Source organism: Nerophis lumbriciformis, linkage group LG16 (assembly GCF_033978685.3).
Source record: "Nerophis lumbriciformis linkage group LG16, RoL_Nlum_v2.1, whole genome shotgun sequence".
NCBI lineage: Eukaryota > Metazoa > Chordata > Actinopteri > Syngnathiformes > Syngnathidae > Nerophis > Nerophis lumbriciformis.
In genome coordinates this window covers 41,669,290-41,695,715 of record NC_084563.2, presented here as the reverse complement: position 1 = coordinate 41,695,715, position 26,426 = coordinate 41,669,290, and the positions used below count along the sequence as shown (strand labels likewise).

Genomic DNA, 26,426 nt, shown 5'->3' with positions numbered 1-26,426 from the left:
TTTGGAGAGACCAGCCTGGGACACCACATTCAATTGCGTAGCCAAGTTGATCTGAAAAACATTACCCAAGTGCTGTGTTCTTCAATATGTGCCTCGCCCCCACCCTCCAGAACGAATACACATGTCTATTGTTCTCCTTTGCTAGAGACAGGATGAGGTAACAAATAAAAGGAGTATTGCTACTCCCTGCATTCCGAGCTCAAGGTAGTCCACAGTGTAAAAATAGAAATAGCACAAAGAGAAAACAATAGTTATTTCAAACCTGACTATAGAAAGAAATAACTCTTAAATATGGATATATGTAAATATATATCTCCTTCAATTACCATAGTAACTAATTAGATTACCATAGTAACTAGTATATCATGCAAAAGCACAGACTCTATCCATTGAAATACTTTGTATAGTTCAAGACTTCCGGTCATGAAAACATCAGTGCACATCATAATGGCAGCTACAATTTCCATCTTAAAGATCTAAAGAAAATTATTTGGGAATGTCCGGCGGGCCAGATTGAAAAACTCAACAGGCCGCATGTGACCCCCGGGCCTTAATTTGCCCAAGTCTGGGGTACGATCTACTCCAATCGGAGGCTGCGTTGATGATGCAACATACATTTATACATGTTTTTGTCTCATATTCACAGCTGTACAGCTCATTAGACTTCGGGAGGAAATGGCAGCTTGTCCATGAGCGCGTCACCCCAACACGATTCTACTGGTGAGTCATCTTTTTCCTTATCACTTTTCATATCTTTTGTTGACTTGCAAATGCAGAGGCCGTCGCTGGCGACGGAGCAAGCGATATTGATGCATGACTGACTGGCGATGCTGCTAAAATATTTCACCCGTGATACAATCAGGCAGTGATTAATCTTCCCCAGCACTTGGTATTCAGCCTCCGAAGACACGTTGCCTTCGACTTCATTTCTCATAAGTCTTGCTTATTGCTGGAATTATTGTCTGTAGGTAGGGGATTTTCAACACATGTGCACGCATACAAATACTCACAAAAATGAATGCAACAAACAGGAAGTTATTTGCTTATAATGAACTTCGTTCCTAAGACGCGCTGTAACTTGTAAGACAATTTTAGTGTAAGTTGGAATTTATACCAACATCTTACATCAATGAACACCTGAGTCAATCACACTGTACACTAAACACATGGAGGACATATTATACAAACCCCGTTTCCATATGAGTTGGGGAATTGTGTTAGATGTAAATATAAACGGAATACAATGATTTGCAAATCCTTTTCAACCCATATTCAATTGAATATGGCAAAGACCAGATGTTCAAACTCATAAACTTTCTTTTTTTTTTTCAAATAATAAATAACTTAGAATTTAATGGCTGCAACACGTGTCAAAGTAGTTGGGAAAGGGCATGTTCACCACTGTGTTACATGGCCTTTCCTTTTAACAACACTTAGTAAACGTTTGGGAACTGAGGAGACACATTTTTTAAGCTTCTCAGGTGGAATTCTTTCCCATTCTTGCTTGATGTACAGCTTAAGTTGTTCAACAGTCCGGGGGTCTCCGTTGTGGTATTTTAGGCTTCATAATGTGCCACACATTTTCAATGGAAGACAGGTCTGGACTACAGGCAGGCCAGTCTAGTACCCGCACTCTTTTACTATGAAGCCACGTTGATGTAACACGTGGCTTGGCATTGTCTTGCTGAAATAAGCAGGGGCGTCCATGGTAACGTTGCTTGGATGGCAACATATGTTGCTCCAAAAGCTGTATGTACCTTTCAGCATTAATGGCGCCTTCACAGATATGTAAGTTACCCATGTCTTGGGATCTAATACACCCCCATACCATCACAGATGCTGGCTTTTCAACTTTGCGCCTATAACAATCCTGATGGTTCTTTTCCTCTTTGGTCCGGAGGACACGACTTCCACAGTTTCCAAAAACAATTTGAAATGTGGACTCGTCAGACCACAGAACACTTTTCCACTTTGTATGAGTCCATTTTAGATGAGCTCAGGCCCAGCGAAGCCGACGGTGTTTCTGGGTGTTGTTTATAAACGGTTTTCGCCTTGCATTGGAGAGTTATAACTTGCACATACAGATGTAGCGACCAACTGTAGTTACAGACTGTAATATTTCCATGTATGGAATAAACTGCAGGACGATTTCTTCAGGCTTTGAGTTGTGTTTTTATTCCAACAGGTCATCTACCTCCAACTTCTCTACCGTTAGTTATGTGTCTCTAACCTTACTTCCGCAATCCAAGCCAGGACACCTACCGGGCTGCTTTGAGCATGTAGTTGCCTAAACAGATGCCTGATTAAAATGCCACTCATCCAACATAGGGTCTTAATTGGCTATGAATATTACATCCCCCTTTTTATGGAAACAAACAAAACAAAATAGTAAAGTGCTGCCTGTACCATGTATGCATAAAATAGCATCATATCAGGTTAGTAAACTGGGAACAAATATTAAATGAATAAACATGGCACAATAGACAGATTCTGTGTGAGGTACCTGGTTAGTGCAAAACGGTACTATAAAAAGACTGGACGTATTGTAGAACTTACACAGGTATCGGCCTAACATGTCTCAATACCAGAATGCATCATTTAACATTTTAGCGCAGTAGTGAACCCATATGCAATATGCATTGCACTGTAATAGAAAATATCGTATGAAAATATCAAACACATTTGTGAAAAGTCTTGACTGTAAATTCACAACAATAATCAGAATCACCGATAAATATGACGGTTTCAGTTTACACATATAAGGTTACATTCATTTTTTCTTTTTTTTTTTTTTTTTTTCAGGGCAGCGTTCGGCGTACACCCTTTACAATTCATAGGTCCAAAATGGCTCGAGGCTTTACCTCTCTGCCTGACCTGGTGCGGTATGAAGCCTCTGCTTCCGAATCAGATGGCAGTTCTGGTGCATGCGAAGCAGGCAAGTCCATTGCTTCGCTTGTGCGTGTGAAAGGTGCGTGGTTTTCTTCCGGTGTGTTGTCGTCAGGTGAGTATGGGGTCGGTTCAGGTGGGTGAGAGTGGTGTACCTTGGTGCTTCGGAGGTGTCTCTGGTTACGGCGATACACCTGTCCCTCTGGAGTGCGGATGATATATGATCGTTCGGTGTTAGCAGGCTGCACGACCACTGCTGGCTTCCAGTGCCCCTGTTCCTGGAGTCTGATGGGCTCTCCACTGTGTAGTGGTGGTAGTGGCCTGCTTGACCTGTCGAAGTATCTCTTTTGATGTTGTTGTCTCTGTACTCTCGTTGCATGTGCCTCTTGGTGACTGACGATCTCTGGTTGCAACTGCTGGTCGGTGATTGGCAGGACGGAGCGTAGCCTGCAGCTCATCAGCAACTGTGCTGGTGATTTGAAATTGTCGACTGGTGTGTTTCGATATTCTAAAAGACTGATGTATGGGTCCCGTCCATCAGCTTTGGCTTTGTCCATGAGAGCTTTGGCGGTCTGTACTGATTTCTCTGAGAGGCCATTACTCTGTGGGAAAAATGGGCTTGATGTGATGTGCCTGAACTCCCATGACTTTGTGAAGGACTCAAACTCCTTGGACGTATACTGGGGGCCGTTATCTGAGACCAATGTTTCTGGGATGCCGTGTCTGGCGAAACTTGCCTTGAGCTTGTGAATGACTGCGGTTGACGTGGTGCTGGTGAGTTTGTCTAGTTCAAAGAAACGACTGTAATAGTCGACAGTTACCAGGTAGTCCTGGTTGTTCCACATGAAGAGATCCGTTCCAACTACTTGCCAGGGCCGGTCCGGGATCCGGTGTGGTATCATGGGTTCCTTGGCATTTGCTGGGCGTCGTTCTTGGCAGACAGAGTATTGCTCCACAATGACCTCTATGTCTTTGCTCATCCCTGGCCAGAACATGATGTCCCTGGCTCTATGTTTGCATTTCTCCATTCCCATATGTCCAGCATGGATTTTTGATAGCATCTCCTCTCTGAGGCTGGCTGGAATGACGATCTTCTCTCCCTTGAAAATAATTCCATTCGTTTTTGACAGCTCGTCCCGGTGGTTCCAGAACGCAGACACACTCTGGGAACATTGTTTTCTTTTCTCCGGCCATCCGTCCAGTATCACCTGGCTCAGCTGCCTGAACTGTGTGTCATTCTCTGTAGCTGCTGCAATCTCTTTCAGTTTAGGGTCACTCACCGGCAAGCTGCGGTACACGATGTGCACCTGCCAGTCCATTCCTTCACTAAGGTTGTCGTTGCCGTGGGAGATTAGGGATTTTCTGGAGAGTGTGTCGGCAACCGGGATGTCCTTCCCAGGACGGTGTTCGATTGTGAAGCTATACTTTTGGAGCTGGAGTATCATACGTTGTAGCCTCGGAGGGGCTGCAGCAAGGGGCTTCTTCAGAATCGACTCGAGTGGCTTGTGGTCCGATTCCACCAGGACGTGGCGTCCGTAGGCGTATTGGTGGAAACGTTTGAAGCCGAAGAGTATTGCGTACATTTCTTTCTCTATTTGCGCATAGTTGATCTCACTGTCTGTACGGGATTTGGACGCATAGCTGATGGGTCTGCCCTCTTGGAGCAGCACGGCTCCGAGCCCGTACTTCGAAGCATCCACCTGTAGACTGAGAGGTTTCTCCGGATCGAAATAGGCCAAGACTGGGCCCGGTTCTATGGTGAGCACGTCTTTCATCTTCTGGAACGCTGCGTCCTGTTGTTTGTCCCACAGGAACTCGCTGGATTGCTTCAGCAGCTGTCGCATGGGTGCGTTCACCTCGGAGAGGCAGGGGGCGAACTTGGCCAGGTAGTTGGCCATGCCTAGCACAGTCTCTAGCTCTGCCCGGTTCTTTGGCGGCTCCATGTTCTTGATGGCGGATACTTTCTCTGGATCTGGCTTGAGACCGTCTGCTGAGAGCCGATGCCCGAAATAACTTACTTCAGTGGCTCCGACGGTGCTCTTTTCCGGGTTGAGCCGGACTCCTCTCTCCCGTGACCTCTGCAGCATAGTACGGAGCCTTCTGTCATGCTCCTCCCTGGTCGCTCTGTAAATGAGGATGTCGTCAACGATTGCGAGTACGCCGTCAAGGCCCTCATAGGTTTCGTCTATTTTCCGCTGATATTCGTCCTGTGCTGAGATGAGTCCAAATGGTAACCGCAGGAATCGGTAACGCCCGAACGGCGTGCAGAACGTTGTGAGTTTGGACGATTCTTCTGACAGTTTGATGGCCCAATATCCTGAGCGGGCGTCCATTACGCTGAAGTAGCGCGCTCCTGCTAGCTCAGACGTGATGTCCTCCAGTGTTGGTAGTGGGTAGTGCGGGCGCATAATGGCCTTGTTCAAGTCTCTAGGGTCCAGGCATACTCTGAGCTTGCCTGTCCGTGGTTTTTCGACGACCACTAGCAGATTTACCCACTCTGTTGGTTCAGTTATCTTGGCGATGATGTGTGTGTTCTCCATCTCTCGTAGCTCTACCTTTAGTTGACAGCGTAGCTTGTGTGGAAGCTTTCTTGGAGGGGCCGCCACGGGTATTGCGTTCGGGTCCAGGTGGATTTTGCATTCCCCGGGGAATAATCCGATCCCTTTGAACACGTCACTAAACTCCTCCATCACTGTCTTTTTCTCAAGCGGCGGCGGCGCAGTGACTGACAGCACTAACTTGATGAGATCCATGTCCAGGCATGCTTGTAGACCTAGCACAGGGGGCGCTTGCGTTTCTACGATGTAAAAGTCCAACATCATGCAGCATGCTTTATATTTGCAATTTATTGTGCATGTGCCTTTTACTTTTAGCTGTTCTCCCCCATAGCCTGTCAGTCTGCGCGTGGTGGGTTGAAGCTTAGACTCCTGTTTCAGGCTGCGGTACTCTCTCAGAGGAATTATGTTCACCTGGGCCCCAGTATCTAACTTAAACCTCAGCTCTGTTCCCTGCTTGCCCATTTCAATACATGCAAAAGCCTGCTCTACTTCTGCAACGCGCTCTCTCTGCACTGCATCTACAAAGAATTCGTCTGTATCTGACTCAGGGCTCTGTCTTACTTCATGCACTGTCTTCCTGGTGTACTGGCTAGATTTACAAACGGCACTAAAATGATTTAGTTTTGAACATTTAGCACACTGTCTTCCTTTAGCTGGGCAGTCGTCTAAGTTCCTATGCCATTTATTACCACAGTAGCCACAGTTCCTTGTCTGTTTTGCGCCTCTATCACTCACTCGCATGTTTTCCGTTTTCTCTGCGGCACCGTTTGATGCGCGCCAGTGTACTGCATGTACTAGCTGCTGTTCACGCGGGCTACTGGTGACTCCGCTGAGAGCCTTAGTCTGCGTCTGGGTTAGCTCGTGTGATCTAGCTATATCTATGGCTTTGTCTAGCGTTAACTCGGATCCAACGTTTAAGAGCTTTTCTCTCACTTTAGCTGAATGTATGCCAAACACAACGCGGTCTCTGACCATCTCATCCCTGTTCGCATAATCACAATCCTTTGCTAGCAGCTTAAATCCGGTCACAAATTGCTCAAATGATTCACTAGGTCCCTGCACTCTTTCCTGGAACCTATACCTAGCAAATATTGTGTTCTTTTTGGGTGTTACATATGCTTCAAAATGGTCGTAGTACCCTGTCAGTACATTCACTTCCTCCGCAGTCAGGACCCACGTATTAAAAATGTCCCGCCCTTTCTCTCCTACCCACAGGAGTAATTAGCTGCATCTTTCCGCTTCACCTTTGCTTTGTAGCGGGCCGGAAAACATCAGTCCAACATGCTGCTTGAACTTTCTCCATTCTCCTGGTAAATCGAGAGAGTCCCAATCCATGCGGGGCGACGGCACTCCTGTCGGTTCCATGTTAGTGTCGGTTCTGCTCCTCTATTCTGACACCATGTAATATTTCCATGTATGGAATAAACTGCAGGACGATTTCTTCAGGCTTTGAGTTGTGTTTTTGTTCCAACAGGTCATCTACCTCCAACTTCTCTACCGTTAGTTATGTGTCTCTAACCTTACTTCCGCAATCCAAGCCAGGACCCTTACCGGGCTGCTTTGAGCATGTAGTTGCCTAAACAGATGCCTGATTAAAATGCCACTCATCCAACATAGGGTCTTCATTGGCTATGAATATTACACTGACAGTGGGTTTCTGAAGTGTTCCTGAGCCCATGTGGTGATATCCTTTACACACTGATGTCGCTTGTTGATGCAGTACAGCCTGAGGGATCAAAGGTCATGGGCTTAGCTGCTTACGTGCAGTGATTTCTCCAGATTATCTGAACCCTTTGATGATATTACGGACCGTAGATGGTGAAATCCCTAAATTCCTTGCAATATCTGGTTGAGAAAGGTTTTTCTTAAACTGTTCAACAATTTGCTCACGCATTTGTTGACAAAGTGGTGACCCTCGCCCCATCCTTGTTTGTGAATGACTGAGCATTTCATGGAATCTACTTTTATACCCAATCATGGCACCCACCTGTTCCCAATTAGCCTGATGTTCCAAATAAGTGTTTGATGAGCATTCCTCAACTTTATCAGTATTTATTGCCACCTTTCCCAACTTCTTTGTCACGTGTTGCTGGCATCAAATTCTAAAGTTAATGATTATATGCAAAAAAAAAAAATGTTTATCAGTTTGAACATCAGATAGGTTGTCTTTGTAGCATATTCAACTGAATATGGGTTGGAAATGATTTGCAAATCATTGTATTCCATTTAAATTGACATCTAACACAATTTCCCAACTTATATGGAAACGGGGTTTGTACCTTTGGCCATTAAAAGCCAATCATTTCCAGGAGTTATCTCACTTTCTGAGTAGCCTCTGATTTACTAATGGTTTCTAATGTTGTAAAAATGTGTAGAATAATTATTACATAATATATGTACAGTATATTATATATACTGATATATTATATTATGTCTATATCAGTGGTTCTTAACCTTGTAGGAGGTACCAAACCCCACCAGTTTCATATGCTTATTCACCGAACCCTTCTTTAATAAAAAATGTTTTCTTAATTTAATCTTAATTTATAAATATTAATCATGAAATGATGTTGTTATATTAAAGAGTTACTAATAAAGATATATTTTACAAACAGAAAGTTACAGGAATGTACACATAATCCCATGTTTACATCTCATTGTGCAACATGTGAATGTTTTATTTCCAAAGCAGGACCCCCACCCAGATAGATAATACTAGTACACAGTTCCTGAAAAAACAATGTTTTGTTATTGTCATTGTAAGTGGGCCAAAACACTTATATTAGAAAATAATCTCATGGAAATGACTGCCGTCATTTGATTATAATAATAAAATATTTGACTTGTTATTTAGTCAGGTTTGGGACAGGTGTGCTGCTGGTGTGGCCACAGTGAATGTGAACGTCTGATGTTGCTCACATGTGCTCCACTGAATGCTCAAGGAGTTTTTGTGTTTGCTCACGCATATGGAAAATTAGAGGGACATTTTTTTTGGGGTTTCCATAATACGCCGATTGGGAAAAGTTATTTACACGATGAGTCGGGTGTGTCTTGACCTCCACGGTGGAGGCTCTGCCGAACCCCTGAGGCCGACTCACCGAACCCCTAGGGTTCGATCAAACCCAGTTTAAGAACCACTGGTCTATATCATATATACAATACATAACAATTACCATGTACAACATTGTAGGTTAACATGTTTTATTTATTGTGCTATTGAGTTAATGTTGCTGATCAATTTAAATGTGTTGTTGAGTTTTGTTTTGTTTTCAGTATCAAATGGTTTAAGTCGGTCAAAACTTTTTTCAAATACTGTAGGTTAAATAAATATAGGGGGGGGGGGGGGTGCTAGAAACAGAAATTAATTGAGAAACACTGCTCTAACGTGTCCTGGGTCTTCCCCATGCCCTCCCACTGGCCGGACTTGTACCCTGAACACATTCCCATGGAGACTTCCCGGGAGCATTCTAACCAGATGCCTGAGCCCGAGTTCCTCCCGAATGACAGAGCTTCAAGCCATATATACGAGTACTACCTACTCAGTGGCCTAGTGGTTAGAGTGTACGCCCTCGGTTCGGTAGGTTGTGAGTTCAAACCCCGGCCGAGTCATACCAAAGACTATAAAAATGGGACCTATTACCTCCCTCAGCATCAAGGGTTGGAATTGGGGGTTAAATCACCAAAAATGATTCCCGAGCGCTCCCAAGGGGATGGGTCAAATGCAGAGGACGAATTTCACCACACCTAGTGTGTGTGTAACAATCATTGGTACTTTAACTTAACTATCTCTGAAGGAGAGCCTTGCCACCCGAGGAAGGAAACTCATTTTGGCTGCTTGTCCTTTCGGTCACAACCCAAAGCTCATGACCATAGGTGAGGATCGATTGACTGGTAAATAAAGAGCTTTGCCTTCCGGCTCAGCTCCTTCTTCACCATGACAGACCAATGAAGAGTTCACATCAATGCAGACGCTGCACTGATCATGATCCACTATTCCCTCATTCGAGAACAATACCCCGAGGTTCTTGGAGGAGGATCTCGTTTTCAACCCGGAGAGAACTATGGACTCTGACTCGGAAGTGCAGATTTTCATCCCAGTTGCGTGATACTCAGCTGCGGCCAGATAAAGCCAACAGGACTACATCGTCTGCAAAAAGCAGAGACCTAATCCTGCAGAACCAAAGTGGATAATCTCAACGACATGGCTGCACCTAGAAAGTCTGTCCATAAAAGCAAGAACAGCGATCTTCCTATGTGTATGTATGCATGTACTGTATGTACAATAAGTATGTATGTATGTATGTACAGTAAGTATGTATGTACAGTAAGTATGTATGTATGTATGTATGTATGTATGTATGTATGTATGTATGTATGTACAGTAAGTATGTATGTATGTATGTATGTACAGTATGTATGTATGTATGTATGCATGTACAGTATGTATGTATGTACAGTAAGTATGTATGTATGTATGTATGTATGTATGTACAGTAATTATGTATGTATGTACAGTAAGTATGTATGTACAGTAAGTATGCATGTCTTTATGTATTTTCCGTATGTATTGTATGTACAGTAAGTAAGTATGTATGTATGTATGTATGTATGTATGTACAGTAAGTATGTATGTATGTATGTATGTATGTATGTATATATGTACAGTAAGTATGTATGTATGTATGTATGTATGTACAGTAATTATGTATGTATGTATGTACAGTAAGTATGTATGTATTTATGTATGTACAGAAAGTATGTATGTATTTATGTATTTTCAGTAAATATGTATGATATGTACAGTAAATATGTATGTATGTATGTATGTATGTATGTATGTACGTGTGTACAGTATGTATGTATGTATGTATGTATGTACAGTAAGTATGTATGTATGTATGTACAGTGTGTATGTATGTATGTATGTATGTGCATACAGTAAGTATGCGTGTATGCATGTATGTATGTATGTACAGTAAGTATGTATGTATGTATGTACAGTAAGTATGTATGTATGTATGTATGTATGTATGTATGCATGTATGTTTGTACATACAGTAAGTATGTATGCATGTATCTACAGCAAGTATGTATGCATTTATGTATGTATGCATGTATGTATGTATGTATGTATGTATGTACAGTAAGTATGTATGTATGTATGTACAGTAAGTATGTATGTATGTATGTATGTCTGTATGTATGTATGTCTGTATGTATGTATGTATGTACAGTAAGTATGTATGTTTGTATGTATGTATGTATGTATGTTTGTATGTATGTACAGTAAGTATGTATGTATGTACAGTAAGTATGTATGTATATATGTACAGTAAGTACATATGTATGTATGTATGTACAGTAAGTATGTATGTATTTATGTATTTTCAGTAAGTATGTATGTATGTACAGTAAGTATGTATGTATGTATGTATGTATGTATGTACACTAAGTACAACTGAAGAACAAGTACAAAACATCCTGGCAACACCCTCGCTCTAAACACTGGCGTCTCCTAGATTACATCATCACCCGCCAAGCGGACAGGAAGGAGGTGCACATCACTAGGGCCATGCGTGGAGCTGACTGTTGGACTGACCACCGCCTGATCAGAACAAAGATTGACTTGGAAATACGTCCTCAACAGAGAAAAACACCACCTTCCAAGAGGCTCAACTGCGATGCACTGAAGTCCATGCACTCCGTCAACCAGCTCAGGAAAAAGGTAGCAGATCAGCTGTTCAAGATTCCTGAAGTGCCACCAGATCTGGACACTGGACCTACCTGGAGCACCCTACGCACTGCCCTCCACCAGGCGGCCGTGGAGTCTATAGGGTACACCAGAAGGCGACATCAAGACTGGTTTGACAATAGTGCGCCAGGAATCTATGACCTGCTTCAGGCAAAACACAAGGCCCTTGCAGCTCACATATCAAACCCTCAATCCACCGTCCTGAAGGCTCAGCTCATCCGCCTCAGAAGTGAAACCCAGCGCACCCTCAGAGCCATGGAGAATGACTGGTGGACCCAGAAGGCCCGCGAAATACAACATCACGCAGACACCAACAACTCTCATGCCTTCTATGACTCCATCAAGTCCATCTATGGCCCACAGAGGAAGAACATCACCCCAGTTAGATCAGCTGACGGCACCACTCTCTACAAGGACAAACAACAGATCCTGGACAGATGGGCTGAGCACTTCAGGGTACTGCTGAACACAACGAACCCTGTACAGACAGACATACTCTCTGACCTCCCATGCCTGCCCCCTGTAGACTCGCTGGACTCCTCTCCCAGCTTCTCAGAGGTACTCAAGGCCATCAAGGGTCTAAAAAACAACAAGAGCCCAGGCCTTGACGAGATCCCGGGAGAAATCTTGAAGCACGGTGGATATCTCCTGCACCGCAGAATGCACCAGCTGATCACTGCCATCTGGTCGTCTGAAGTCATCCCGCAAGATTGGAAGGATGCTAACATCATAACAATCTATAAGCGCAAAGGCGACAAAGCAGACTGCGGCAACAGCAGAGGTATCTCCCTACTATCCGCAGCTGGGAAGGTGCTAGCAAGGATCATGTTACATCGAGTAGCAACTCATGTAACCGAAAACATCCTGCCCGAATCTCAATGCGGCTTTAGACGTGATCGGAGCACCGCAGACATGATCTTTGTTGCCAGACAGGTACAGGAAAAATGCAGAGAACACCGCAAAGACCTGTACATGGCATTCATTGACCTGTCCAAGGCCTTCGACACAGTAAACCGGGACTTGTTGTGGGAAGTACTTGGAAAACTAGGTGTACCAGCAAAGTTCTGCAACCTACTGCGACAGCTACATGATGGCATGCAGGCCTGTGTGAGCAACGGCGGCCAACAATCCCCATTTTTCAGTGTGGATGTGGGGGTCAAGCAAGGGTGTGTCCTTGCCCCAACCATATTCAACATGTTCATTTCCACTGTCACCCTCCTGTCCCATAAACACCTGGACCCCACAGATGGGATTCAGATACAATACCGGCTGGATGGTAACCTTTTTAACATCCGTCGCCTCCAAGCCACCACTAAACTCACCACCCAGCATATTCTGGAACTACAGTATGCAGGTGACTGCGCTGTACTTGCACACTCACCAGAGTCTCTCCAGCGTGCACTGAATGTGGTAGCCTCCATCTACAGTGCCATTGGTCTTCAGATAAACACCAAGAAAACACAAATACTCGTGCAGGAGTTTACTCCCCAGCCAAATACGCCGATCTTCACCCTTGACGGGTACCCGTTAGCCACCGTCCCCCACTTCACCTACCTCGGTAGCACCCTGTCGCCATCCTGCACCATTGACGATGACGTCCAGGCCCATATTGGTCTGGCCTCTGCTGCCTTTGGAAGGCTACGGTCCAGGGTTTTCCTAAATAGGAATCTAACCATCTCCACCAAGACAGCCGTGTATAAGGCAGTCTGCCTCTCCACGCTGCTCTATAGTTCTGAAACCTGGACACCCTACCAGAGGCACATCCAGAGTATCGAGGCCTTCCACATCCGCTGCCTCCAAAGGATCCTAGGTCTGACCTGGGAAGACAGGGTGCTCTACACTGAAATTTATGACCGGACCAACACACCCAGCATCACAGCACTCCTTGGCCAAAAACACCTAAGATGGGTCGGACATGTGATCCGTATGCCAGCCCACCGCCTACCCCGTCAGATATTGTATGGCCAGCTTTCAGTCGGTCAAAGGTCTGCCGGGGGCCAGAAAAAACGGTACAAGGACCACATTAAAACTCTCCTGAAAAAGTGTGACATCAGACCACCAGCACTGGAGTCCCTGGCTGCTGACCGCCAGACCTGGAGCTCTACCTGCCACCAGGGAATCACTCATCTTCAGGAGAAGTTCACAGAGCGGAGAGCACAGCGGCGTGCACAAAGACACCAACGTGCCACAGCACCAGCGACCATCACTGCTGCCTTCCCCTGCCCCTCCTGTGACAAAGTCTGTGGATCACGCATAGGCCTGAGCAGCCACCTGGCTATGCACAGGCGAAAGGCACAACAATAACCAATCCAATACTTCGTTTGGAGCAACGTCATCATCGACATCGATGGACTGCCATAAGCATGTATGTACAGTAAGTATGTATGTACAGTAAGTATGTATGTATGTATGTACAGTAAGTACATATGTATGTATGTATGTATGTATGTACGTACAGTAAGTATGTATGTATTTATGTATTTTCAGTAAGTATGTATGTATGTACAGTAAGTATGTATGTATGTATGTATGTATGTATGAACACTAAGTATGTATGTATGTATGTACAGTAAGTATGTATGTATGTACAGTAAGTATGTATGTATGTATGCATGTACAGTAAGTATGTGTGTATGTATGTATGTATGTATGTATGTACAGTAAGTATGTATGTATGTATGTATGTATGTACAGTAAGTATGTATGTATGTATGTATGCATGTATGTTTGTACATACCGTAAGTATGTATGCATTTATGTATGTATGTATGTATGTATGTATGTATGTATGTATGTATGTATGTATGTGTGTACAGTAAGTATGTATGTATGTATGTATGTATGTATGTATGTATGTATGTATGTACAGTAAGTATGTATGTATGTCTGTATGTATGTATGTACAGTAAGTATGTATGTATGTATGTATGTATGTATGTATGCATGTATGTATGTATGTATGTACAGTAAGTATGTATGTATGTACAGTAAGTATATATGTATGTACAGTATGTATGTATGTATGTATGTATGTATGTATGCATGTACAGTATGTATGTATGTACAGTAAGTATGTAAGTATGTATGCACAGTAATTATGTATATATGTACAGTAAGTATGTATGTATGTACAGTAAGTATGTATGTCTTTATGTATTTTCAGTAAGTATGTATTGTATGTACAGTAAGTATGTATGTATGTATGTATGTATGTACAGTAAGTATGTATGTATATATGTACAGTAAGTATGTATGTATGTATGTATGCATGTATGTACAGTAATTATGTATGTATGTACAGTAAGTATGTATGTATTTATGTATGTACAGTAAGTATGTATGTATTTATGTATTTTCAGTAAGTATGTATGTATGTACAGTAAATATGTATGTATGTATGTATGTATGTATGTATGTATGTACAGTATGTATGTATGTATGTATGTATGTACAGTAAGTATGTATGTATGTACAGTAAGTATGTATGTATGTATATACAGTAAGTATGTGTATGTATGTATGTATGTACAGTAAGTATGTATGTATGTACAGTAAGTATGTATGTATGTATGTATGTATGTTTGTACATACAGGAAGTATGTATGCATGTATGTACAGCAAGTATGTATGCATTTGGGTATGTATGTATGTATGTACAGTAAGTATGTATGTATGTATGTCTGTATGTATGTATGTATGTACAGTAAGTATGTATGTATGTATGTATGTAAGTATGTATGTATGCATGTACAGTAAGTATGTATGTATGTACAGTAAGTACATATGTATGTATGTATGTATGTATGTATGTACAGTAAGTATGTATGTATTAGAGATGCGCGGTTTCTCGTAACAGGGGTCACTCTGCGCGCTCCGTCCGCGCAGCTTACCTGCCCGCCACCCCTGTTGCCGGGGGCGCGTAACAGGGGTCACTCCGCGCGCTCCGCCCGCGCAGCTTACCTGCCCGCCACCCCTGTTGCCGGGGGCGCGTAACAGGGGTCACTCCGCGCGCAGTGCGCTCACGAAAGGGGTGGGGCTCACCCTGGTTGATATAGACAGCAGCTAGGACGGTGGCCATGGAAGTTGGAACCCGCGAAGGAGTGTGTAACAACCCACCTGCCGAATCAACTAGCCCTGAAAATGGATGGCGCTGGAGCGTCGGGCCCATATACCCGGCCGTCGCCGGCAGCGAGACGCGCTTGGAGGTGCGCTCAGCGCGGCTCCCATATGATTGCGCACTGGTGTGCGTCTGGGTCGTGACAGCGTGGCACGCGAATGTCTGTGCTGCATTGGATCAGTCTCCTTTCTTTAACAGGCAAAAGCTTTATAACCTCACTAATGCCTTGCATCGTCTATATTAGATATATAACAACGGGCGGGTGCGGGTGGATGCGGTTCTGATCAAATGTTAGATCGGGTGGATTGCGGATGGTTGACGACTTTCTGATGCGGTTGCGGATGAAATAATTGCCTATCCGCGCATCTCTAGTATGTATGTATGTACAGTAAGTGCGTACGTACGTATGTATGTATGTGTATATATATATATATATATATATATATATATATATATATATATATATATATATATATATATATATATATATATATATATACCGTACAGGCCAAATGTTTGGACACACCTTCTCCTCATTCAATGCGTTTTCTTTATTTTCATGACAATTTACATCACTGAAGGCATCAAAACTATGAATGAACACATGTGGAGTCATGTACTTAACAAAAAAAAGGTGACATAACCGAAAACATGTTTTATATTCTAGTTTCTTCAAAACCGCCACCCTTTTGATCTGATTACTGCTTTGCACACTCTTGGCATTCTCTTGATCAATCAATCAATCAATCAATGTTTACGTATATAGCCCTAAATCACGAGTGTCTCAAAGAGCTGCACAAGCCACATCAGGGCCAGAAAAAACTCAACCCAATGGGATGACAATGAGAAACCTTGGAGGGGACCGCAGATGTGGGGACCCCCCCTGGGTGACCGGTGCAATGGACGTCGAGTGGATCTGGCATAATATTGTGAGAGTCCAGTCCATAGTGGATCTAACATAATATTGTGAGAGTCCAGTCCATAGTGGATCTAACATAATATTGTGAGAGTCCAGTCCATAGTGGATCTAACATAATATTGTGAGAGTCCAGTCCATAGTGGATCTAACATAATATTGTGAGAGTCCAGTCCATAGTGGATCTAACATAATATTGTAAGAGTCCAGTCCATAGTGGATCTAACATAATATTGTGAGAGTCCAGTCCATAGTGGATCTAACATAATATTGTGAGAGTCCAGTCCATAGTGGATCTAACATAATATTGTGAGAGTCCAGTCCATAGTGGATCTAACATAATATTGTAAGAGTCCAGTCCATAGTGGATCTAACATAATATTGTAAGAGTCCAGTCCATAGTGGATCTAACATAATATTGTGAGAGTCCAGTCCATAGTGATTCTAACATAATAGTGTGAGAGTCCAGTCCATAGTGGATCTAACATAATGATGTAAGAGTCCAGTCCATAGTGGATCTAACATAATAGTGTGAGAGTCCAGTCCATAGTGGATCTGACATAATATTGTGAGAGTCCAATCCATAGTGGATCTAACATAATATTGTGAGAGTCCAGTCCATAGTGGATCTAACATAATATTGTGAGAGTCCAGTCCATAGTGGATCTAACATAATATTGTGAGAGTGCAGTCCATAGTGAATCTAACATAATAGTGTGAGAGTCCAGTCCATAGTGGATCTAACATAATATTGTGAGAGTCCAGTCCATACTGGATCTAACATAATATTGTGAGAGTCCAGTCCATAGTGGATCTAACATAATATTGTGAGAGTCCAGTCCATAGTGGATCTAACATAATAGTGTGAGAGTCCAGTCCATAGTGAATCTAACATAATAGTGTGAGAGTCCAGTCCATAGTGAATCTAACATAATAGTGTGAGAGTCCAGTCCATAGTGGATCTAACATAATATTGTGAGGGTCCAGTCCATAGTGGATCTAACATAATAGTGTGAGAGTCCAGTCCATAGTGGATCTAACATAATAGTGTGAGAGTCCAGTCCATAGTGGATCTAACATAATATTGTGAGAGTCCAGTCCATAGTGGATCTAACATAATATTGTGAGAGTCCAGTCCATAGTGGATCTAACATAATAGTGTGAGAGTCCAGTCCATAGTGGATCTAACATAATATTGTGAGAGTCCAGTCCATAGTGGATCTAACATAATATTGTGAGAGTCCAGTCCATAGTGGATCTAACATAATATTGTGAGAGTGCAGTCCATAGTGAATCTAACATAATAGTGTGAGAGTCCAGTCCATAGTGGATCTAACATAATATTGTGAGAGTCCAGTCCATACTGGATCTAACATAATATTGTGAGAGTCCAGTCCATAGTGGATCTAACATAATATTGTGAGAGTCCAGTCCATAGTGGATCTAACATAATAGTGTGAGAGTCCAGTCCATAGTGAATCTAACATAATAGTGTGAGAGTCCAGTCCATAGTGGATCTAACATAATATTGTGAGGGTCCAGTCCATAGTGGATCTAACATAATAGTGTGAGAGTCCAGTCCATAGTGGATCTAACATAATAGTGTGAGAGTCCAGTCCATAGTGGATCTAACATAATATTGTGAGAGTCCAGTCCATAGTGGATCTAACATAATATTGTGAGAGTCCAGTCCATAGTGGATCTAACATAATAGTGTGAGAGTCCAGTCCATAGTGGATCTAACATAATAGTGAGAGTCCAGTCCATATTGGGGCCAACAGGGGATCATCTTGAGTGGAGACAGGTCAGCAGTGCAGAGACGTCCCCAACTGATGCACAGATTTGTGGTCCACCCTGACTTCCGACTTTGGACAGCTAGCGCAACATCTGTGGTCACTGAATCTGTGTGTCCCTTCTCCACGAAGGAGAGGAGTAGAGCAGAAAAGAAACGGCAGATCAACTGGTCTAAAAGGGGGATCTATTTAAAGGCTAGAGTATACAAATGATTTTTAAGATGGGACTTAAATGCTTCTACTGAGGTAGCATCTCTAACTGTTACCGGGAGTGCATTCCAGAGTACTGGAGCCTTTGCAGACTTTTGTTGGGCTCCTGGTATCACTAAGAAGCCGGAGTTCTTTGAACGCAGATTTCTTGCCGGGACATACAATCAGCAAGATAGGATGGAGCTAGACCGTGTAGTATTTTAATACTAAAACCTTAAAGTCGCATCTTAAGTGCACAGGAAGCCAGTGCAGGTGAGCCAGTATAGGCGGTCTTGTTCTTGTCAAAAGTCTAGCAGCATTTTGTACCAACTGTAATCTTTTAATGCTAGACATAGGGAGACACGATGATGAGCTTCAAGCACACTTGTGTAGTGAAAACCATTTCAGGTGACTACCTCTTGAAGCTCACAAAAATGAATAAAACACATTGAATTAGAAGGTGTCCAATTGTGGCCTGTACAGTACATACACACACATATATACACACATATATCCATCCATCCGTCAATTTTCTACCGATTGTCCCTTTGGGGGTCGCGGGGAGTGCCAGAGCCTATTTCAGCTGCATTCATCTCATCGCAGGGCCAACACAGATGGACAGACAACATTCATATATACATATATATATACAGTCGTGTTCAAAAGTTGACATACACTTGTAAAGAACATAATGTCATGGCTGTCTTGAGTTTCCAAAAATTTCTGCAACTCTTATTTTTTTGTGATAGAGTGATTGGAGCACATACTTCCATCCATCCATCAATCTTCTTCCGCTTATCCGAGGTCAGGTCGCGGGGGCAGCAGCCTAAGCAGGGAAGCTCAGACTTCCCTCTCCCCAGCCACTTCGTCCAGCTCTTCCTGTGGGACCCCGAGGCGTTCCCAGGCCAGCCGGGAGACATAGTCTTCCCAACGTGTCCTGGGTCTTCCCCGCGGCCTCCTACCGGTCGGACGTGCCCTAAACACCTCCCTAGAGAGGTGTTCGGGTGGCATCCTGACCAGATGCCCGAACCACCTCATCTGGCTCCTCTCGATGTGGAGGAGCAGCGGCTTTACTTTGAGCTCCTCCCGGGTGGCAGAGCTTCTCACCCTATCTCTAAGGGAGAGCCCCGCCACCCGGCGGAGGAAACTCATTTCGGCCGCTTGTACCCGTGATCTTGTCCTTTCGGTCATAACCCAAAGCTCATGACCATAGGTGAGGATGGGAACATAGATCGACCGGTAAATTGAGAGCTTTGCCTTCCGGCTCAGCTCCTTCTTCACCACAACGGACCGATACAGCGTCCGCATTACTGAAGACGCCGCACCGATCCGCCTGTCGATCTCACGATCCACTCTTCCCTCATTCGTGAACAAGACTCCGAGGTACTTGAACTCCTCCACTTGGGGCAAGATCTCCTCCCCAACCCGGAGATGGCACTCCACCCTTTTCCGGGCGAGAACCATGGACTCGGACTTGGAGGTGCTGATTCTCATCCCAGTCGCTTCACACTCAGCTGCGAACCGATCCAGTGAGAGCTGAAGATCCTGGCCAGATGAAGCCATCAGGACCACATCATCTGCAAAAAGCAGAGACCTAATCCTGCAGCCACCAAACCAGATCCCCTCAACGCCTTGACTGCGCCTAGAAATTCTGTCCATAAAAGTTATGAACAGAATCGGTGACAAAGGGCAGCCTTGGCGGAGTCCAACCCTCACTGGAAACGTGTCCGACTTACTGCCGGCAATGCGGACCAAGCTCTGGCATTGATCATACAGGGAGCGGACTGCCACAATCAGACAGTCCGATACCCCATACTCTCTGAGCACTCCCCACAGGACTTCCAGAGGGACACGGTCGAATGCCTTCTCCAAGTCCACAAAATACATGTAGACTGGTTGGGCAAACTCCCATGCACCCTCAAGGACCCTCCCGAGAGTATAGAGCTGGTCCACCGTTCCACGACCAGGACGAAAACCACACTGTTCCTCCTGAATCCGAGGTTCGACTATCCGGCGTAGCCTCCTCTTCAGTACACCTGAATAGACCTTACCAGTAAGGCTGAGGAGTGTGATCCCACGATAGTTAGAACACACCCTCCGGTTCCCCTTCTTAAAGAGAGGAACCACCACCCCGGTCTGCCAATCCAGTGGTACCGCCCCCGATGTCCACGCGATGCTGCAGAGTCTTGTCAACCAAGACAGCCCCACAGCATCCAGAGCCTTAAGGAACTCCGGGCGGATCTCCTCTACCCCCGGGGCCTTGCCACCGAGGAGCTTTTTAAATACCTTAATAATGGACACATACGTGTTGGTCACAAAAAATATTCATTAAGTTTGGTTCTTTTATGAATTTATTATGGGTCTACTGAAAATGTGAGCAAATCTGCTGGGTCAAAAGTATACATACAGTAACATACATTATCAATTTTGCTGATGTAGAAATGTTACAATGACATCAAATTAGCTTCATGGCATGGCCTCTTAACTTCATGTGAGTGATTATGATTGACGACACCTGTTGACTTCACTGAGCCCATTTAATTAGGACTCATGTGATGCAGTCATTAGACTCGGTTACAAACACGACAATGGGAAAGCCAAAGGAACTCAGCACAGATCTGAAAAAACGAATCATAGACTTGAACAAGTCAGGAAAGTCACTCGGAGCCATTGCAAAGCAGCTTAAAGTCCTAAGAGCAACTGTGCAGACAATTGTTCGTTAGTATAAAGTGTATGGCACAGTTTTGTCAGTGCCTAGATCGGGAAGAAAACGCAAGCTATCACCTCCTGCTGAGAGGAAATTGGTCAGGATGATCAAGAGTCAACCGAGAACCACCAAAAAGCAGGTCTGCAATGAATTGGAAGCTGCTGGAACACAGGTGTCAGTGTCCACAGTCAAGCGTGTTTTGCATCGCCATGGACTGAGAGGCTACCATGCAAGAAGGAAGCCCTTGCTCCAGAGGCTCGTCTAAAGTTTGCTGCTGATCACATGAACCACATATAAACATGACCTGAAAAGTCTTCAGATGTACCACCAACGCTGTCTACGCAAGATGTTCGGCATGAGTTGGCCAGACAAACAAACAAGCCAATTGTACAACCACTGAGACAATGATTTTTAGAAATCAGCTACGTTGGATGGGGTATTTATTACGCAGGCCTGATCACCGCCTGCCCTTTTTTAACCCCCAATTGCATCTTAGTGAACGGACACACAGGGAGGCCAATGTAAACGATATAACGACAATCCGGAGTATAATCTCAAGAAACGCGCCATTGATGGAGACAACTGGGGAAACCTTGCGACAGATCGCACAGTCTGGAGGCGTTTAGTTGCCCTGGGCACCAGCCATCACAAAGAAAGTATACGTCAGAACTCCATCAGGAGAAGAGAGGAACAAAAAAAGGAGCGTGAAAGCAGAGCCAGCTCCTTTTTCTCCATCAGGAATTACTGAATCCCCAGTCTGGCAAAGGACTTGCAAATCAAGGGCTAGCCTTTTGAGTCACCTGCGAGTGCACAAATAGGTAAAAAAAATCCTACTCAGCTTGAGTGATAGCAGATGATTGTGATATATAGATATATATATATATATATATATATATATATATATATATATATATATATATATATATATATATATATATATCACTATATATATATATATATATATATATATATATATATATATCACTCCACACCGTAGCTCACCGGCATCAAAATGTAAACAAACGCCATTGGTGGATCTACACCTAACATCCACTGTACAAGTACAGGGACGTATCTAGTTGATACTGCTATGATTATGTCGATATTTTTTGGCATCACAACATCTTCTTTCGGTTTTTTTAGAGGTATATTATGTTTATGAACTCAGGAAATATGTCCCTGGACACATGAGGACTGGGAATATGACCAATGTATTGACTTGGTATCGGAATGATACCCAAATTTGTGGTATCATCAAAACTAATGTAAAGCATCCAGACAACAGCAGAATATGCGATTATTACATTTTAACAGAAGTGTAGACAGAACATGTTAAAAGAGAAAGTAAGCAGATATTAACAGTAAATGAACAAGTAGATTAAAAATTAATTTTCTACCACTTGTCTTTGATAATGTTGACAAAATAATAGAATGATAAATAATCACAATATGTTACCGCATATATCAGCAGACTAAATTAGGAGCCTTTGCTTGTTTACTTACTACTAAAAGACAAGTTGTCTACTATGTTCACTGTCACACCCCGCCTTGGGTGAAGGTAATGTAACCTTTGCAAACCAGACTTTCAAACCAAGGATGGCAAGGCACGCAGTTGGTAACAGTTTGCAAACATTTATTGGAATCCCAAAAAATGTCAAGGGGTGAACAACAACAGGAGGAAACAAAGCACCCACAATCTCAGTAGATGTTTGATGCATGGAGACCGAAACAGGACAGAGAACCTCCTCTGGCAGTGACAGACAGCAGACTGTCAGAAAAATTGTATTTTTCAATTTAAATAGCCCATAGCCCCGCCCACTAGATTGGACCAATTTGACAGGGGGAATTAAGAAAACAGTTATTTTGTAAATTACACCATGAAAACCTTCACTAAAAAGTATTCACATAGTACTTTTGCATGTGTAGAGCAGTCATTTTTGAGCACAGTGTATTCAGGCTTAGCCAACATAACTTTAATATGTCCAGTGTTCTTCTGTAACACCCAGCTTTTGAGGACCATGGTTCGACCCAAATTTGGCCTAATTAGTGAATGCAGGTGTGGTCACCTATATAAAGCCCTCAACCCCACCCTGACTCTTTTAGTCATCTGTTCAGAGCCATGGTGAGTGACGGGCAGTGTTGGGTTAGTTACTGAAAACCAGTAACTAGTTACAGTTACTAGTTACTTTATTTCAAAAGCAACTCAGTTACTAACTCAGTTACTTACACCAAAAAGTAATGCGTTACTGTGAAAAGTAACTATTTAGTTACTTCTTCTACTTTTTGTTTTTAAAGCTCCCATTAATGCCCTTTTAGCCTTCATTTCAGTACTGTTATTGCACTGGAGAATAATACAATCTGTTGATCAACTTGACATACATTTGCATCACTGAACTCTGCTAAGCAATGTGGTCTACATACAACACACAAAGACAAAGATATGTTTCAAAGGGCCAATTTATTTCAGGCCAGAACAAATTGACAAAACTATTTTAAATAGCTGCAACATAACATACATAAGTAACAAACAGCATAATAACACTAACACTAACACTAACACTAACCACGTTAAACCCAGACTCCAAACTAACAAAGGTCTTAACTCATTCTCTTTCTATGCCACTTCAATATGGAATCCACTCCCAACAGGTGTAAAATAAAGGGCATCTCTATCCTCCTTCAAAACCGCACTAAAAGAACACCTCCAGGCAACTACAACCCTAAACTAACACCCTCCCTTCCACATAATACCTCTTCGGATTGTAAATAATCAAATGTAGACACTTTTTCTTATACTTTCTGATCTCTCTCTCTGTGTCCACTACTTGCTGTACATATCCTACCAAGTCAGTCCTACACTGTTTCAATGTCCATTTCTCTGATGATGCAATTGTTGATGCTGATTGTTGATGACAGAAGTGTTGATACCCCCCTCCCCCCCACCCACCCCTCGTCCTCCATATTCCACACCCCGGATTGTAAATAATTCAATGTATATACCCTGATGATTATCTTGTGTGATGACTGTATTATGATGTTAGTATATATTTGATAGTATATATCTGTATCATGAATCAGTGGACCCTGACTTAAACAAGTTGAAAAACTTATTGGGGTGTTACCATTTAGTGGTCAATTGTACGGAATATGTACTGTACTGTGCAATCTACTAATGAAAGTTTCAATCAATCAATCAATCAATCAACAACATAGCTGTAAAGCTGGCTTCACCCAAGGAAGGCACACGTGACATACACAGAGCCTAACCAGGCAGATTTGAATTGTTGTTTTGGGCAGTAGACGGGATCTTTGATCCAAGACACAACTTACATTTAACTAAAATGTTATTTTCTTTGTGCTCGACAAAAGAACCCTCCCGAATTTCAGTGCCTCTCCCCGGGACAACCATTCTCCCAAATTTCTCCCGATTTTCAGCCGGACTTAAGGCACGCCCCCTCCAGGTCCGTGCGGACCTGAGTGAGGACAGCCCGTCGTCACGTCCGCTTGGCCAACCAAACAGTAACCACAGAACACTATACCGTATAGGCGTATAGTGTTCTGTGGTTACTTTTTTGTTGGCCAACGATTTACGTTATATTGCACCGGAGTATAAGTCGCACCTGCCGAAAATGCATCATAAAGAAGGAAAAAAACATATATAAGTCGCACTGGAGTATAAGTCACATTTTTGGGGGAAATTTATTTAATAAAACCCAACACCAAGAATAGACATTTGAAAGGCAATTTAAAATAAATAAAGAATAGTGAACAACAGGCTGAATAAGTGTACGTTACATGAGACATAAATAACCAACTGAGAACGTGCCTGGTATGTTAACGTAACATATTATGGTAAGAGTCATTCAAATAACTATAACATATAGAACATGCTATACGTTTGTGTCGTGCAGTGACTAGAGGCACGTGAGGCGGGGCTTCACCTGCCATCATGGAAAGAAAAAAAATGTAAAAAGAAAAAAAAAAAATTAAATTGTTATATGTATTCAGTGATTGTACTATTACGTTATTTTCCATTTAACTTCACCAGTTTTAGATTATTTTTATTCAAAATCGCTGAATTTTCACATTTGCCGTTCAAATACTGAGAAGAGACAGTGCGGTGATCAGCAGCCAGTTGAGGCACGTCACTCAGTGCCTCACCATGGACTGCGGACTCGGCTAACTGCTGGCCTGCTGTGCAGTGAGACCGTATTGCTATATGAATTATATTATACATTTCCATAGTTTAGTTAGCTGAGGTATATAATGTATAGTGTATTTTGTCAACAACTGTATGTGTGAAACGTATTTCTTGTGCTGAACAATCATAAAACTGCTGCGAAGACACACTGGCTGAGGCTCGCAGTAATCCCGCTTCCTTGTGCCGGTTAATGCACCCCCGCGCAGAACGCACCCCCCGACGGGAGCGCCACACCAACCAAAGCCCACACTCAAACCCCCCACGTGCCAGACCGAACCCACTCAAAAAAGTCACTCAACAAGAAGCCAAAAAGTGCAAAAACAACAAGGAGGAGCCGCGAACGACCGCAGGGCCACAACATTAGGTACACCTGTAGACTGCAGCACGGATTTCATATTTATTTCATTCACAACTCCTCCAACACGAACATTATTGTTTTTGCACTTTTTGGCTTCTTATTAAATAACTTTTTAAAAAGATTCAATCTTGCACGTGGAAAGTTTAAGTGTGGGCTTTAGTTAATATAACACTCCCGTCACGGGGTGCATTAATCCAGCACAACCATAATAACGTTTTTTTAATTAAATGTGCTTTTTTGTGTGCTACAGTTTGTATGTGTAAAGTTAAAGTTAAGTTAAAGTACCAATGATTGTCACACACACTAGGTGTGGTGAATTTTGTCCTCTGCATTTGACCCATCCCTTGATCACCCCCTGGGAGGTGAGGGGAGCAGTGGGCAGCAGCGGCGCCGCGCCCGGGAATCATTTTTGGTGATTTAACCCCCAATTCCAACCTTTGATGCTGAGTGCCAAGCAGGGAAGAATGCTGGTATGAGCTTTTAAACATAACCCGTTAACTGCTGCCAATCAAATGGTGAATAAGATACTCTTTAGGGTTCATATATCTGACTGTGATGAAGTCAGTGCCTCACCAGCCATCAACCTCACCGCACGTCACTGGTTTACCAAACAATCTGTCACTCCTAATCGCTAAATCCCATGAAATCTTATACGTCTAGTCTCTTACGTGAATGAGCTAAATAATATTATTTGATATTTTACGGTATTGTGTTAATAATTTCACACATAAGTTGCTCCTGAGTATAAGTCGGCCAAACTATGAAAAAAACTGCGACTTATAGTCCGAAAAATACGGTAGGCCCGAAATACGTCAAATTTGCTTTAAAGAAAATACAAAAAAATAACTTAAGTGAAACCGCAAAACCTAAATGGCGATGGATTACTTTATTTGAAAAATAATAACAGTTGAATTGTAATATTTGACACCTTATTAATGCAATTTAGTTG

General features: G+C 43.0%; 1 protein-coding gene across 2 annotated transcripts in view; it reads left to right on the top strand.

The window, feature by feature from the left end:
* Positions 1-26,426, top strand: part of sorcs3a (sortilin related VPS10 domain containing receptor 3a) — an 850,680-nt gene that overhangs the window by 550,669 nt on the left and 273,585 nt on the right. For both annotated transcript variants that reach the window (XM_061977170.2, XM_061977173.2), the window contains exon 5: positions 647-720. In XM_061977170.2, the coding sequence (XP_061833154.2) occupies positions 647-720 (74 nt within the window). The remainder of the gene's footprint in view (positions 1-646; positions 721-26,426) is intronic.